This window comes from Ursus americanus, chromosome 17 (assembly GCF_024610735.1).
Source record: "Ursus americanus isolate L20-20 chromosome 17, mUrsAme1.1.p, whole genome shotgun sequence".
In the NCBI taxonomy this organism is placed as follows: domain Eukaryota; kingdom Metazoa; phylum Chordata; class Mammalia; order Carnivora; family Ursidae; genus Ursus; species Ursus americanus.
The window spans coordinates 15,409,632-15,426,244 of NC_142143.1; the positions used below are offsets into that span (position 1 = coordinate 15,409,632).

The 16,613-nt window shown below is 47.4% G+C and overlaps 1 protein-coding gene across 3 annotated transcripts in view; it reads right to left on the minus strand.

Annotated features, from left to right (window-relative positions):
- Window positions 1–8,124: 8,124 nt before the first annotated feature.
- Window positions 8,125–16,613, minus strand: part of RFX4 (regulatory factor X4) — a 136,044-nt gene continuing 127,555 nt past the window's right edge. For all 3 annotated transcript variants that reach the window (XM_045779781.2, XM_087868784.1, XM_045779782.2), the window contains one exon: window positions 8,125–9,721. In XM_045779781.2, coding sequence (XP_045635737.1) covers window positions 9,449–9,721 — 273 coding nt within the window. In that variant the 3' untranslated portion in view covers window positions 8,125–9,448. The remainder of the gene's footprint in view (window positions 9,722–16,613) is intronic.

A 16,613-nucleotide genomic window follows, 5' to 3' on the forward strand; every position in this document is an offset into this window, starting at 1 on the left:
TAAGCACTAATATTCTGATTTTACAAATCAAAAGGATCTTTGACTCTAATTCAAGTCATCCTTTGACCACTGACGAGACTCTGGTCCCAGAAAAATTAAGTGACTTGTCCAAAGTCAATAGTTAAAAGCAGACTCTGGGACTAGAGCCTAGACTAGCTAAATCCTGGTCACTACATCACTTTACCTCCCTGAATATTTAGTTGTGTGATACTTTCAGTGATCAGAGCATCTAGTCCAGCACTAACTCGAGTTCCTGTTGATTCTTGGGTGGCATGGTACTGAGGAATTAGGATGCAGAGCCCAGGTAATCAAAGCAACCAGTCATTGCTCTGAAAGATAGTAATAGAATAATTCTATACATATATACACACAGTGCCTTACTATTCTCAGATGTCTCCACATAGATCATCTGATTTAATCCTTCTAATAGCTGAACAGTGCAAGGTCAATAGGACAGGCATTATCTTCCTTTTTATAGAGAAAAGGGAAGTTCAGGGTGTTGATTAGCTTGCTCACAAGCAATAAGTTTGCTAGTAAGTGGTATAGTTAAGGGCCAATGAAAAAACCTGCAAATACATACTAGTCATTTCTTTTGGACTTTGATATATCCCCGCTGTGGCATTTCCTCTGCTGTGACAATGGGCTGGATGGTATGTGTTAGACTGGTCTTTAAGGAGTACCTGGTGCTAACAGCTTTTAAAATCCAAATCTTACACACACACACACACACACACACACACACACACACACACACACACATTTTTATACATTTTCTATAGAAGAAAGTAGAAATTTAAAAACTGAACAATTTAGTTTACTTGCTACGGCTCCTGAACTGGAGTTCAGAGAATTCCACTGATTCAGGACATGACCTGTCACTCAACAGTCACCTTGCCACTGTGTCAGGCTACTCTCTCAATCTCTCTTAAATCACAATCTTCAGCTGTAAAATAAAAGGGTTGGTCCAGATAGTATCTTAGTTCTCAGTTCTAAAATTCTGTGATCCTAAGAATCACAAACCATAACCATATCCAAACCATAACCAAATCACAAATCAAAACCATATTTGATCATGCTTATTCTTTAGAGAAATCTATTAATATGGGTGAGGTTGTATAAATCAGTATGTGCAGATCAAATACCATTGTGGCATATGCAAATCATTGCTTGGCATACCTGCAAAGATTCTGAGTCAGTTGATCTGTGGTGAGGTCTTGGTAGCTGTAAATGCTTCCAAGTTGATTTGAGTGAGTAGCCAAGGCTGAGAACCACTGGACCAATATTTTGATGGAGTATCAACCACTGAACTAGTTTTTCAATAGACTGTCAAACTCATGTGCATGTGACTTGTTAGTCTTTGAGAAGTCAGAATAACCTAGCAGATGAAAGTGGTTTTTCTTTCATTTTCTACCAATAATCTCCCTTCTGTAGCGAAGTTAATTAACATGGTTTGTTCCTTTAGCAAATATTTGGTGTTTATTGGAGCACGGCATTGTCGTAGTCACCATTAAAAAATAAAAGTGAGTAGAAACCATTTATTTTGTCCTTTGGGGATCTAAGAAACAGCCAGGCAATAAATGAATCTTTTCTGGTAGGAAGGAAAGAATTGAACATAAGTACTGTGCAAATCCAAGTGAGATAAACATTGATGGGAAGACAAGGAAGCAGAGAAGTCTTCTCGGAGAAGGTGAACTATAAAGAGAGAATAGTGGAGAGAGCTTGGAGGGCCAGCAGATTGGGGTGGGTGGGTGGGAAGGCCATGAGAGGAGTTTAGGAGACCAAAATTAACAAGACACTTATTGAGAAATACCAACCTGGTTAAACTTGAAAGCCAGCAGTGGAGATTTCTTAGAGGTCAGTTGGTCAGTGGGATAAGTAAAAGTTAAATCTGAGAGACATTTCATAATCAATGGTGACTCCATAGCCAACTGGTCCAACTTCAGTTTATGGCATGTTACGTTCCTGAAAACATTCTCTTACCATGCCATATGACATAAAGTTAAATAGCACTGGGAGACAGGAGAGGGTCGGTTGCCAGCGGTGTCAGATCCTTGTGCACATTATTTTAATTTCTCAGGGTCTCATTTATAAAATTAGAGTTGGACCAGAGGACTTCGAAGTTTTTTTTTTAAACTCCTAAAAATCAATGATTACTTGATCCAGCCTTTCAGCACCTTTATTAGGTTCCTCAGTCCTATTCCCAGTATTTTAATTGCTAAAATCGAACCCACGCTGTTAATCCTTGGCAGATGTAGCTATCGTTGTTTAATATTGACTGTCCACAGTGGGACTCTCAAATTAAGCACACAAAATGGGCTCTGCCCTTTAGGAGTTTTTATTTATCCAAGAGCTGGAATGTGGGTCAGACCTATTTGCATCTCGCTGGCTTGGAATCCCATCCAAACACCTCTTGGGAAAACCCAGCGCTTTGGGTGGCAATGCTGTAATGTGGCAAAAGGCCCCGGGACCGGGGATTGGAAAACCTGGGTTTGAGTCCCGACTCTGTGTGTGTGTCTCAGAAGCCCATCATTTGTCGAATTCTTTAAAACCCCTTCTGACAACCAATTTTTTGTATCTAACAGGAAAACTTGAAAGCTGAAAGACTAGTTTGAATTTTAACTCTGTCCCTGGGTGTTCAGGGATAAGTCATTCACCCTCTTTGAACCTCAATTTTCTCAACTGTAATGAGCATTATAATACTTACTTTGGAGGGTTCCAGGAGACGGCTGTCAAAGTGGCCAGCACAGCAGACCCAGTGTGCAGGAGCCACGGAAATGTTGCCTGAACTGGAATGAAAAACGCAGCCTCCCTCACAATGATGTGAAGATTCGGGGATAAAGGTCACGTTAGTCCTAGTGATGCAGGAACACATGAGTTTGGTTGTTGGTGATGTGTAACAACAAAAGAGTAATTCCAGCACACCGTTTTGGTCTTTCAGCCTTGAAGTTAATGTCTTTAACGCTGACATGCTATAACATAGGATAGGACAGTCTAGGGACACTGACACTGAGTGTCATCTATGTGTATGTGTAAATAAGGAGACTAAAACAACACAGACACAGACACACACACACACCCCCCATATCAGTGTCCTTGAAATTAAGCGTTTGAGATTCACACGTCAGAAGAAATATAGTCTCACAGCCCTTCTTCCTACTACTTGCTTTTTTAACTCTTTATGCAGTAAAGCATTAATTTACTTACCAACATTTGATTAAACTCTTAAGTTTCAATCCTAGGAGGAGGCAGGAGTGGACAAAGAGTTATTGTCATTCATCATCAACACATTTTAGTCTTCCCCTCCAGTTGCCTATGAAGGATTAGCATTTCCCTGAAAGGAGGAGGACAGAATAAATTGCATCTACCGCCAAAGAACTGCCAGCTCCTTTCAGCTGGGGGCACATACCGGGAGCTTTTCCCATATTAGTCAGCTTTATCTCAACTTTTGGGCAGTGCCTACATCTGAATTTCATGGGTTTCAGGGTCAGTCAAAACAGAATTGTAGGGTTGCTGAGGTCAGAGGCCACCGCTGTCAAAGGGTAGTGACCTGAACAGCAAGAGGTAGCCAGTCCCCCGTCCACCCCGCCTCCCCCCTTCAAATGACTTCATTCTAGTGAATACTTGGCTCATTGCACCTCCCCTGCGGAGTCTTTTTTCAACCTGGTAATAAAAATCCTCCTGTGACCTGGTATTTTTTTTTTCTTACATTATTACTGATTTTCTTTTGTTCCTGTTTCTGTATAGAACGACCAATCTTGGTCCTTGATAATGTATGGTTTGTATGTACCCTGGGAAATGACGGAGGGAAAGCTGGTGTGCTGTTAACCGACGGTGAGTGGAATGCCGCCCCGGGAGCAGGGAAAGATCTGGTGCCCAGCTGAGAAGCTGCCTTCGTTTAGCGCACTCAAGAATTTCCCAGAACTTCTGAAACTCTTTTCAACCCCAGTAGGTTCTATGACCATGGTCAAGGTTGATTTAAAAACTGCAGCGGCCAAAGGCACTTAGGAGAGAGGCCTGGGGGTGGGGTGGAGTGGAGACAAAAGGAGGAAGGAGGAAGAAGGCAGAGTGTTGTTGTAGGAAGAGCACAGGCCCCGGAGTAGGGCTGTTCTGTCTTCAAACCCCAGCCCTGTCGCTAACTGTGTGGGACTTTGCGCAGGGCTCCATGCCGCCATCTCTTCATCGGTACACAGAAATGATGACGCCACTGACATTGCAAGGAGGTTGTGAGGAACGGACACGGGGCATCTGATGATGTGCCTGGCGCAGAGCAGACCCCAAGACATGGGAACCTCCATCAAGGCAGGCAGACCCCATTCAGAGATGTGCCCCCTGTGGCTGAGAGCGAGGGGAGGTGAGCGTGACTGTCACTCTGCCTTGATGACATTTCGGTGCTCGCCCTTGATGGGATCTGAGAGGCGTGGGCCGGGACACTTCGGACACCCGCCTTGGTGGGAGCACAGTCTGGCAGTTCCCGGAGAATTCGCTTGTCCCAACTTCTCTCCGAGGCTCTTCTAAATACCAAGTGGCAGCACTGCCGCTGTTCCTGAGACTGATTCTCTCACCCCTGCTGTCGCGGTCAGACCTCATTATTTCTCATCCTCCTGCTCAAACAACTGGTTTTAGCTCTTGAGGCATTTGTGATGGCGAAGGGAGGAATACGACTGGGGAGCCCTATTTCTCCCGCCCACCACCTCTCTTCACCCACACTCCTTTCCTAGCAACAGCTCCTTTCTCAACTCTTGGGGCCCACGTCTTCCGTCTCACCTACACCAGCAGCAGCAAAATATGGGGGTGAGAAGGCTGGGGGGCGCGGCGAGGTGGAGGGGGAGGAATGGGGGGAGAGCTTCAGGGAGGAGGCTGACGAAGCACAAAAGGTTCTGACCTCGTTGGAAGAAGAGGAAACCACAGGGGCCGTGTCCAAGCTGGCTCAGCTTGGGAGGCTGCCAACGAACTGAAGCAGAGAAGGTCCAGGTTAGCAGGGCAGGCGGCACAGTGCTAGGGAGGTGGGCCGGGCTGAAGGGCAAACAAAGCAGTGCCCCTAGGGGAAGCCTCGTCAGCTGTGGGGAAACCAGGCAGCGCAGATTATGGCGAGCGACCTCGTCTCCACTCTGGACAGACTGGAACCCTGACCAAAAGAAACCTGGGGTGCATACTCAGGGAATGGCAGTCCCTGGATCTTAGAGCTTCAAGGGGGAAAGGGTTCTCAACCTTGGCTGCCTATTAGAATCACCTGGGGAGCTCGACAGCTGCTGATGCTGTGGGGGTGGGGGTCACATTCCTGGCCAGTTATTTACTGCGGTGGGATCTCTACATCAGTATTTTTTAAAAGGTGACGGGGTAGCTCTACTGGGCAGCCAGAGCTGAGAACCACTGAAGCCCAATCCTACTTAGAGCAGGAATGGCCCTTCTCTAACATCTCTGGTGGGACCCGGATTTCATCTCCGCGCTGCTTCACTTGGAAGCCAAGGAGGATAGCCAGCTTTTTTCTCTTAAGCGTCCAGTGACAACGATTTGCATATTCAGGCTCTTGACTAAGTCTGGCCTCTGTGCTTCAGGAGACCTCATCAACCCCCCTCCCCGCCCCGACACACTCTCCCTGTAATAAAGGGAGTATTTATGCCATCACCTCCCCAGCATTCAATTTTTAAAAAAATCTTGTGATTCTGCCTTTAAGAGGTACAAGACGTTGGGACAAACAGCCTGGATTTTGGTTGTTTTTTGCTCTTTCTATCGGCAGATTCGCTTCAGACATTTTGATTGATGTCACTTTAAAGCAAGTGTGAAGGACAGAGCTGGAGGCAGGGGAAGCGGCAGAAGACCGCTGCCCAGAGTCATGGAAGAGGGTGGGGCTGGCTCTGAGGAAGGGGGTACGCCTCACGTGGTGGCGGGGGACAGGTTTACGGGCCGGCTCATGGGCGCAAACCTCAGGCAGTTTCTGAGCACCAGCTGGTGGAGCCGTCGGCCTCTCTCTTGCGGCTCCCTCTGAATCACTGCCCAGCTGCCAGTCCGTTCTTTGTTTCCCCTAAGCTGCCTGCCCTCCTCTCCCAGATCTGCCGGCCCTGCCCCATCAGCGCACAGGCCATAATCTGAGATGTCATAGTCCTCGAATGTGCCCGCTTGAGGTCCAGAGTGAGGAGGTGACTCCTCCAAGGTCATGTGGTGGTGAAGCCAAGACTCCCTTTCAGTTCTCTTTCCACGATTTCAGCCCCTCTCCCCATTTGGGTTGGGCTTACCCAATGGCACAAGTTTCTGATTGGTCTCTGACTGGGTTGCAGTCTCAGAGGGGCCACAGATTCCCTTTCTTCCCGGACCTGGGGTATACGAGAGGCCTGACAAAGGGACACAGCAGGATGGATGCCTAGGACGCCACAGGCCTGCAACGTGGGTGAGCCGTCCTGGCTGCTGTTCCTGACTTCAGCCAGTTTCAAGCTGGCAGAGTCCTTTTCAGAAAGAGTCCTAAGGAGGGGAGTGTCCCTTTATTGCCAAGACTCCTCTGTTCTTCCTCTGACAAGTGACTGGCCCTACTCCCAGCTGCCAACCTTGCCCGTTCCCATTCTGGTGACTGGCGAGGAACCATCAGAGGGGAGAGAAGGTGCGTTTGAGTCACGAGTTCACAGCAGCTGTTGTCTTTTCCTAATCAGATCCTTCTCGGTTCTGAAATGGAAGGTTTAGAACAATTGGGAACATGGGCAGTACAGTCAACTCCCAAGAGCGGGCACCTTGCGTTCTGGAGAAGAGAGTGCCCAGTGACCATTTGCCCTCATGGAAAGCTGCCCTCTTCCCACAGCGCTGACCGTCAGCCCTCGGCTCTGCGGTGAGGAGGAGGTCCGCGTTCTCTCCCCTGCAAAGTCTTTGGAATGACCACTCTGTTCTCTGGGTTTGGGCCCTTGTTGGTTGTGCGATCTCTGCCTGAAGATCTGTCCATTTAACGACCTTGTGGCTGTTACTTGCACATGAGTGTTGTTCGTTACGTGCTGCTGCTACTTGGCTAGAAATGTGGCAATTGCTTCATGTTTTCATGCTTGGTAAGTCCAACGTCAGACTGACTACATCCTTTCCTTTATGGGGCACTAGCTTTCAATTTTAAGAGAGCAACAGGTCTGGTTCTTCTCAGGGTCCTGTTATACGGTGACTAAAGCACATTTCCTTCTTCTTCCCCTCCCCCCCATCCTGCTTTCCTCAGACAGGGCCAACTAATACATCGTGACCGAGAGATCAAACTAATTTACCTTCAGGGAGTGAAACCCAACATCTACTTTCTTTTTGTTGAACAACATAGTGAAATATTTTTAAGGGGATGCTATGTAAAATATATCATTTTAATCCTAAAATCATTTTTAGGTATAAATATGTTATGTAATAGCAAGTAAGAGCTTGGCTTTAAAAATAAATCTTTCAACATGCAAATTGAGTTGTCAAATTCTCTTGCCTTTTAGTTAAAATAGTCACTGCTGCCATTTCTGGAAATCTGTGGCTCTGAATTTCTCATAGATCCTACTCTTTAACGTTTGGACAAAATAGTCATTTTGCCTCTGTATCCTCACTCCTCAGTCCTAGAGCCAAAATGCAGCGCTGGAGAAGAATTTGCTGATAAAGTATTCAGTAACGTTACTGTTCTAACCCAGAAGTTTATTAGTATTTAGAGCACTGCACTTGAAATATCTTTACACCCAGTGATCATTAAAGCATAATGAGCTAAGTACCGGGGGACCTCTTAACGATGCTGGTATTGAAGAATAATATTCCCTGTAAGAGCTGAAAGGTTCCTGCCCTTTGCTGATGCTAGCCATCGTGCAAACCTAAGACAAATCCTTGTATGTAGAATTGGTCCCCTGCGAACCTCAATTAGGCTGTCGATACTAAATCATTCAAGGACCAGATGTGTGTCTTATCCAAATTGTAATGACTGTTTTATGACAAGATGATGGGGGGAAGTAGATAAGCACAACCAGATAAGACCACCTAGTTCTGTTTTGACTACTTATACCCTAAGTATTCACGATGCTATATGTCGCTATTTATCTCTATCTCTCTGTCTCTCCTCTCTCTCTCTCTCTCACACACACACACAGACAGACACACACACAGGTCACGTCAAATGCAAAATGAAAATGAAGAAAGAGGTCATTTCAATACTTTTTATTTGAGTGTGAAACCATTCATATCTTGCACAACTGTACAGATAAAACTATTTCCATTTTAGCTGTAGACATGATTATCACACTGAGTGGTGTGATCAAAGATTTTATTTACAGAACAACTGCTAAAACATCCGATGTCATATTTCCATTTATTTCTTACCCATAGGGTAATAGGTCCACCATAATTGCTTGGTGCATTTTATAATACAGAAAGAAAACCTATGTTAATCTCTAACAAACCTCACAAATTGCTACAAATCTGACAGAGAAATGCCTACGAAAAAATTTTCCAAAAGTACAATACATTTTTTATTTCCACACATACACAGTATAGTATAGGCTCAAAGGCACAGCTTTGAATTGTTTTTTTCTATCAAAGTGTCGGAAATTATTATGGTCTTATGAAGGAACCAGGAAAGTCATCTTCACACTTGGTGCTTGGTAAGTTAACGTTTGGTCCAACTGGTTTCACAAAGTTAATAGAGCAGAGCTGAGTGTGATACTCAATACCATAAATCCACATTCTCACAGAATTTTCAAAACCCCTCTCCTGCCTTCTGCTGACACTAGCCATTGTGCAAACTTAGGACAAATACTTGTATGTAGAAGAACCGGTCCCCTACAAACCTCAGTCAACTTAAGGCATACAGAACAGGCCTCTTCCTTCCCTCTAGACAGTGCTTACATTCCAAGACAATGCAGGTACTGTGAAAGACATGGGTGCAATAACAGGGAATCTAGAGTTTTCCAGCCACCAGCATTTAGCCCTGGTGCTCCAGGAAGCAGTGAAGGCACCACCAGGAAGAAGGAATGCGTAGAACATACCTGAGGGCTATTCGTTGCAGAGGAAGAGGACAGACAGATGGCAAGGTGAATGCTCTTGGTAAATTATGTGCCCATCCAAGAACACAAACCAGACTCTGTCTCTAGTATCCATTAAGACCAATGAGCTTTTGTCAACAGGAAAATAAGTAGCTTACGGGGAATGTTTGCCAACACAAAGCAAAGTCATGGAACAGAGGGAGAAGGCACAGATTGGCCTGCCCGAAATAGTGCTCTATAGAAACAGTCAAGTCTGGCTTGGCTACAGGAACCCAATCTCACTGGCTTTTAGTGAGTCCTGTTTCTGAACTAAAGTTGATTCATCCCACACTGAATCCCAGACTCACGTTCATTAGGAAAACGGACACCTAGGAATAGTCCGTGAGTTATGATGTATAGAGATAAAGTCTTCTGGGGGTGGGTTGTTGGGTTTATTATTATTAATAATTATTATTAATATTAAATATGGATTCCTGCGATAGCAGTCACTTAGCCCATCCTGTGGAGGCCTCTCCGTTGATGTAAGCAAAGCCAGGAAAGTGTTGCATGTGCTCGTACTCGGAATTCCTGCGCGTGGTCAGGGGTGTGTACATGTCACTAGAGTTTCCGTACCTCGTGGAGTGCACAGACGGGCTTGTGTAGCACGTGTTGGCTGTGGGCACCTCTGGCCATCGGGGGGTGACTGGGGTGGGATGCAGTCTGGGAGTACTGCTCATCAAACAGGGTTCCATCCGGGAAGTAGGGCTATTGAAAGGGTACTTGTTGAGGGGAAAGAAATTCCACAAAGTTAAACTCAGCTTGCAAGTTGCATATACACAATACTGGTCATGCTCACAGTTTAATTTCATAAGATGCTCTTAATGAAAGTTGATAGGACGGAATCAGTGAACTTCCAAAAGATTGAACCTTGGTCTACGAAGTAACCAACAGGAGAAATGCAAAGGATTTCTTATCCAGAGTTGGACTGGTGTTCACTCAAGTAGAAATACTGATTTTGTGCTCGAAATCTGGGATCTTTGGGGAAGTTAAATCCAAATGAAGGAACAGCCCCACTGGGAGTACAGGAGAGTGTGTGTGTGTGTGTGTGTGTGTGTGTGTGTGTGAGTCACAGCATGTCCGAACAGATATGAACACATGCATGTATGGTTGCGAACTTTACCATTAGTCACAGAGATGTGATAGGTCCCATCCCATCAACCCAAGAGAACAATACTACCAAGTAAAACACAGTGACATTATTAAAAATAGCATTTTACAGTTGCATTCAATTATGAACTGCAGCCTAAAAGCAGACTTTTGAAGAGGAAGCAAGCCAACAGCTTCAAAGGTTATTATTAGTGCCTATCATTTAGAGAACATCTCTCTTTTTGGTTCACATTCACTAAGTCCTGAAAGATGCACAAGAAGGAAATGGTGAATTGTTTGGGCTTGGTGTGAATGTGGAGGAAGGAGTGGAGATAAGTCAATGGAGAGGGGATGGGAGGGGTGCTTTTGTGGACGGCAGAGGAGGGGAAGCAGTTCTAGAAAGAACTAGGAATAAGAGAAGTGCCTTTCAAGTGCTGCTTCTTCTACATTCTATTCTGTTTCCCAGACAGCTATGCAAATAAGCCCCTTTTAGTGCAGTCAGAGGGGAGGAAGGTGAGGCGCTCCAGGCTCCCTTTGAGAGCTCCTAGTTTGCAGGCCAGTCCACACAGACTTCCTCACTGGGCTACATAAGGGCCACCCCAGCAAGGACGGGAGCCAGTCAACAAGGATGGCAAGGGCAGCTAGTAGGGGAGAGAGAGTATGTATGAATTCTTCTGCTCCCCATCTGTCTTCCCTGACAGTTGGAGAGTGGAGCCCCGAGGGATTAGGTGGGAGGCTGCCTCCTGTGAGGGAGACAGACAGGCTGAAGCCTAGACAGCCGCGAGAAGGGATTCTGACAACAGTAGCTGCTCCCTGTAGTCGACGGGGCCAAAGGGAACCATTCTGCTTCTCTGAGTGGGAGCCCGAGGGAAGCAGGGGCAGGCTGTTAGGCCCAAAGCATGCTGAGGGAAACAGTTACTCAGAGGTCAAGAGAGAGGATTCCAACTTCTGGTAGGAAGGGTTTCTCTTACACGGGCCAGCATGCCTTACATAGAAACTGCAGCCACTTCCCAGCACAAGGACAGGTCCGAAAGAGGGAGAAGTATGGAGGTAGTGTCTGGGAACTCAAGGGAGAAGGCATCCAGGGCTGTTACCAAGGAGACTGTGGACCGCATACCAACCAAGGCTTTCATATCCTCGATCAGATCAGAAACGCTTGAGTATATCCATGTCCCCGTTAAGGGAATCTACAGGATGCTGTTTGTATGGCAGCCACGCTGAACCCTCAGGCCTGAGATCACAGTAGGACTTGGCCCCGCCCAGGAAAACAAGATCCCAGGTATCAAACTGGTAATGTTAAGAAATATTACAAAACAGTCTTTAACTTTTTCCAAAAGATTGCTTCCCCCTCCTGATATTCTCTCAAGTAAGCTCCCTGCCCGCCTGTCAGCCCCCCTCATGGTGCTCTCCCTGGCCCAGAGGCCTCCTCCCATCCTGTGGCAATGCCAAGCTGGTTCCCTCTCAGGGAATTTGGTCCTACCTGTTCTTCTGACTAGAAAACTTGTTTCCCACCCCTACCCCCAAGCTCCTTGCATGCCTACCTTTATATCCTCCTTCAGATCTCAGCTCAAATGTCACCTCCTCAGAGACTTTTCTGGACATCCTCTCTCAAGAAGCTAAATGCTCCACTCTCTGCCTCTCAGGTCAGGCGCTTACCCTCCTGCTTGTTAGCTGTCTCTTTCCACTGGCTTCTGTTCAGAAGCTCCTGGCAGGGCTTTGCCATGTTCACTACCATATTCCCAACATCTGGAACGATGCCTGGCACCCCAGCAACTATGCGGTGACCGAACACCAGGGTGTTACCACTAGAAAGCAGCTTAGGGATCATATAATCCAACCCTGTGTATGCACATGAGAACACGAGGACCCGTGAGGTGAAGCATCCCGCCCAGAGTCGCAGCGCGGGCTAACACACGGGCTGGCACAGAAACCCTGTGCTGGGGTAGCATTTTCCCCCACACCACTGTGGCACAAGCCAGGCATAACCTGCCCCAACTGAATCACATGAGAGGAAGGCATGTCTGTTTCGGAGCACACCCCATTATACTTTAATGTCTCCATCCCTCTGCTGTCAGCCCCCTCCTTCCCTACACACCATGGGGTCTTATAGCTCTGACCAGGCCTCATCTTGCCGTTTCTGACAGAACCTCCCTCGGCTTGGCCCGTGTAGGTAAAATGTCGCAGTATGGACTTGGAGCCTCTTTCCCATAGAACCCAAGAGAGTGTGGCTTTTGTGCCTAATCAAGGACCCTAGATGCAGCTGTGCCCAGGGGTTGTGTCACAGACTCAAAAGCGTAATTGCCTGGAAATGAGACTGGCTCAAAATATCTCTAATGGGACAATAAAATCCTGTTACCACAGAATCCAGCATGGAAAAATCTGTCCCGTTAGGTCAGCTAATTGCAAATGAGTCAGTGACTCGTTTTCCCCGTGGTGAAGAGACCATTGAAAGATGAGAGGCTGAAGTGCCCGCTGCCTCAGCCTAGTGATTAACGCCACCAATGAAGCTTCTATTTAGTCTGGTGGGAGCGGCTGAGGCCAGCCTGTGGCACCCGCCTCACCTTTCACACTTTACATCCGGTTTCATGTGGGGTCCTGAAGCAGGCTGGGCACAAACCCTGGGGTCCAGAGAGCTCTGCCCAGAATAAAGGCGCTTTTTGTTGAGGGCCCATGACAGGAAGTTACCATTTGCTGGGTTAAAACACATGCTGTGGCTACTGATGTTAAACTGCAGATAGGTTACCAGTCCCCGCCCTTTGAGAGAGGTGTGTGAGGGCTTGTGGGCACACGTGCGTGCGTGTGTGCGTGCATAAGTAGTCAGAGTTTCTGTCGGATGGCCATCACAGCCGTGATTGATTCTGGGCCTCTTTGGAATCATACTAGGAAGTTCTATTTTGAGAAGCAACTCCCCACCCCAAGGCTGACTCTCCTGCACATGAAGAGGGAAGAATGAGCCCTTTATCCCCGACCCTCACCAAATGGGCTGCTCCCTGTGCAAGGGGCGAAAGGTGGCCCAGTCAGGAGCGCAAACTGTTTTCCTATGAAAGGCGGCTCTCACACTGCACCAAAGTTCTGCCGTGGGCCTGCCCCTAGACAGGCTTCCGCTTAGCTTCTTCTGGAAGAGGATGTAGCTCCCCCAAAATCTTTGCCGGAGAGTCCACATCCGCGGAGCTTTTAAGGTCTGGATTAACTGAGTTAATACACGTGAAACACTCAGAACTCCCACACAGTAATGTGTTAGCTATTACTAATATTCTTCTTCGAATCACAGGATCATGGTCTGTTAATGATAGGAAGAGCCTTCGTGACTGACCATCTGACCATCTAGTCCTACTTCTCATTTCACAGATGAGGTAATTGAGGTCAAGAGAGGGGAAACTATCTGCTTGAGGTCACAGAGCAACTTAGTACCAGAGTTAGGCGCCACTCATTTCATTTCTGTGACAAGGATTTAACTGAGTACCCACCAAAAGCCACATCTATTCTGGGTCCTGGGGATATAATGGTCAGGAAGAGAAGATCTGGTTCCTGTCTCCGTAGAGCTAGTAGAGCAAAAGAAATAGCTACTAATTCTTTAATTATGCAAAATATAGTAACTATGATGTCACGAAAGATAATAATATACACAAATAGTGTTAACCATGAGCCAGGCCCTGTTCCAACCTTTATCAACTCACTTAACCCTGACAACCCTAAGAAATATGTACTACAATTCTTCCCATTTTTTAGATAAGGCAATTGAGGCACAGAGCTGATTAGAGGCAGATCTGGGATTTGAACCCAGGAAGCCTGGCTCTGCAGTCGCTGATCTTACACCACGATGGCTGATTGATTTTTATCCCCTTTGGCTCAGGATGCTCTCCCGAAGTGGAGCACCCTAAGCGCACTGGCCCTGGGCTGGGCTGGGCTGGGCCACGAGAGGCTCCGTGAGAGTTGTGTGATTGGCTGGCAAGGCCAGGCCTTGGCCATACAGAGGAGGAATAAAGAACAGCTTTCTAGTCTACTCTAGGGGAATGTCTAGCCCTACAGCTTCTAGTTGATCAAATGGCTTTTGAGCCCAAGGGCCCCGTGCGCATTCATGGCTGCTGATAGGGTAGAAGTTCCACAAACGTTTGTTGAATGAGGCTCAGAAAGATTCTGTGCCCACGTATTGGTCTGGTTTGGTTTCCCTATTTGGTCGGGCATGAGAATGGGGCACCTGGAAGACTGGCAGCCGAGACCATCCCTTGTTCACTTAGTTTGACGTGAACACGTGTAGCATAGTTGCGAGGAGGGTGTTTTTCTGCAATAACTCAAACCGTACAGTGTGAAACCTCCTTCATCTGGACTCACTAATTCAGAAATTATGAGAATTCAAGCAAGACCGGAGGTTTACCTTTGTTAGTACCCCAGAGGAAAGAAAGCACGAGTCGTGCAAAGAACTAGTATAGATAAGGGCACACACATACTCTATTTCAAAAACCAAATGAGTTCAAATAATTTTGAGCATATAAATGCCGGGATGCAGGAGATCGCTGCGCTTCGTGGATGCATTGTATCAGTCTTGCAGACAGGCATTTATTTGCAGAGATTAGTTTCAATTACTCTTGTGCTGATGAACAATTGCATTCCTTAACTGTATTCTGTAATTGTGGTTTTTCTCCAATTCAGACTGATCTTTTCCCCAGTGAGTCTGGTATAATGAAGTGTGATATTCAGTACTCAGGATTGCAACAGCTCGACCTCTGCTCTGGAAAGCTAAACTAATCAGCCCTGCAATGGATTTTCCCCTCTATGCTCAATGTTAAACCAAAGTATCACAAGAGGAAAGAGTGAGTGAGTCTAGGGTGTGTGACTCTTCGGTCACTTGAAACTGACTGAGAACAGTTGCAGTAACTTCTTGAATTTGCATCTACCCTCCAAAACACATTGGGTTGTAGTGTTCATGGCCCTGGGCTTAGGGTTCAGAGCTGGAGAATTTGCATTTGAGTCTGCTTTGCTACTTACTGGAAGCCGAAGCTGGGGCAAATGACCTTATGAGGCTGTCTCCTCATCTTTAAAAACTGGAGAAAAATGCCTTCTTCCCCGGGTTTCTATGAGAATTAAGTGAGTCTGTGTATTTGCAAGTGCCTAAAACAGGGCTTGATGCATAAATGTTAATGAAAAACAAAACAAAGGATTCTTTGTGTTGCACTGACACCCTCCCCCGCATCAACAGGGGTGGAGAGGTGATAGAATTAACTTCTCACCCCATTTTACAAATGGAGGCTAAGGCATAACCCTTCAAGCACAGAGTGTGAGTGTGTGGTGGGGGTCAGAGGTTGTCAAAAGACCCTGTCAGAGGACCACAGGGCATGGTGCTGAAGAGGCTCCCTGATCCTGTCACCTCTCAAGCCTCGTCTGAATTCAAAGGGCTCCTCCATGGGCTTTCAATTAGTCCTTGGCCCTTAGATTAAGAGCTGCTATTAAATGATAGTGCTCCATTCGGGGACTTTTGTGGCTTCCAGAGTGGAGGCTGCCGACCTATCTTTGATCGCCAGGGACCACATGGGCCTTTAGGAGACCCTGGTTTCTTTTTAAGGCAATGGCTTTAAAAATATCACCCCAGAAATGTTATGAGGAGGGACGAGGGAGGGAAGAAAGAGGGAACACGATGACAGGCGCCGCAGCTTGGGACTTCAGCTTGATCTCGCCACCGAGGCTTAGCTGACTGTGTCCTACTGGAGCCCAAGCTCTCCCGGAGCAGGCGCACTTCCGTCCCCTGGTCCACTGTACCATCAGGGGCTGGAGCCTGCTTGCCGCCCAGCAAGCATCCCGCAGCCATCTGAGGAGTGCTGCGTGAACGCATGAGTGAGTGAGCCAATGCATGCGCGAGCGGCCTACCTGCCGCCCGGTGCGGCCCAGGCCCCGGCAGCAGCTCTGCGGCATTCTGTGGATCGCAGTGAGCACAGACTCCGCTCCCCGGGGAAGCAGTACCTAAGGAGCCGCTTGTCTGCATGACGCAGTTGGAGACCTATAATGAATGCCCCAGGTGAAGGTTTAGTGGAATCAACTTCTTGGCTTGTTTGGGGATTATACCAGGGCTCCCCTTGGTACTACAGATGGAAATCAAAACAGAGGCCTGTTTGCCCCGAGCGCCTGTGTATTGTGGATACACTCTTCTGGGTGCCTCCCCTCCGAGGCCCATCCGCGGCTGATGCAATCACGGCCCCCGCCCTCGCTCAAGTCCTGCCATCTCTCTTCTAGACTCCCGCAAGCGCTCGGCAGCAGAGCTCCCGGCCAGTACGGGGCCCCTTTCCAGTGTATCCTGAGTACCCCCGTCAAGGGGAGCTCCCATCCTGCCTCCCTGGCTCCCAGCCCCGCCAGCAGGATGGAGTGAGGGTCCTCTGCACCCCCATCACTTGTGTTGCCTCACTTCCTGTCTCACTGGTTCCAGAAACTCTTAGTGAATGCCGACATAGGAGAGGTGGCAGAGGGCCACATGTAGGAGCTTGGACACATGGGGGTCACACTGCCTGGGTTCCAATCCTCAGGCAGGTTACTCTC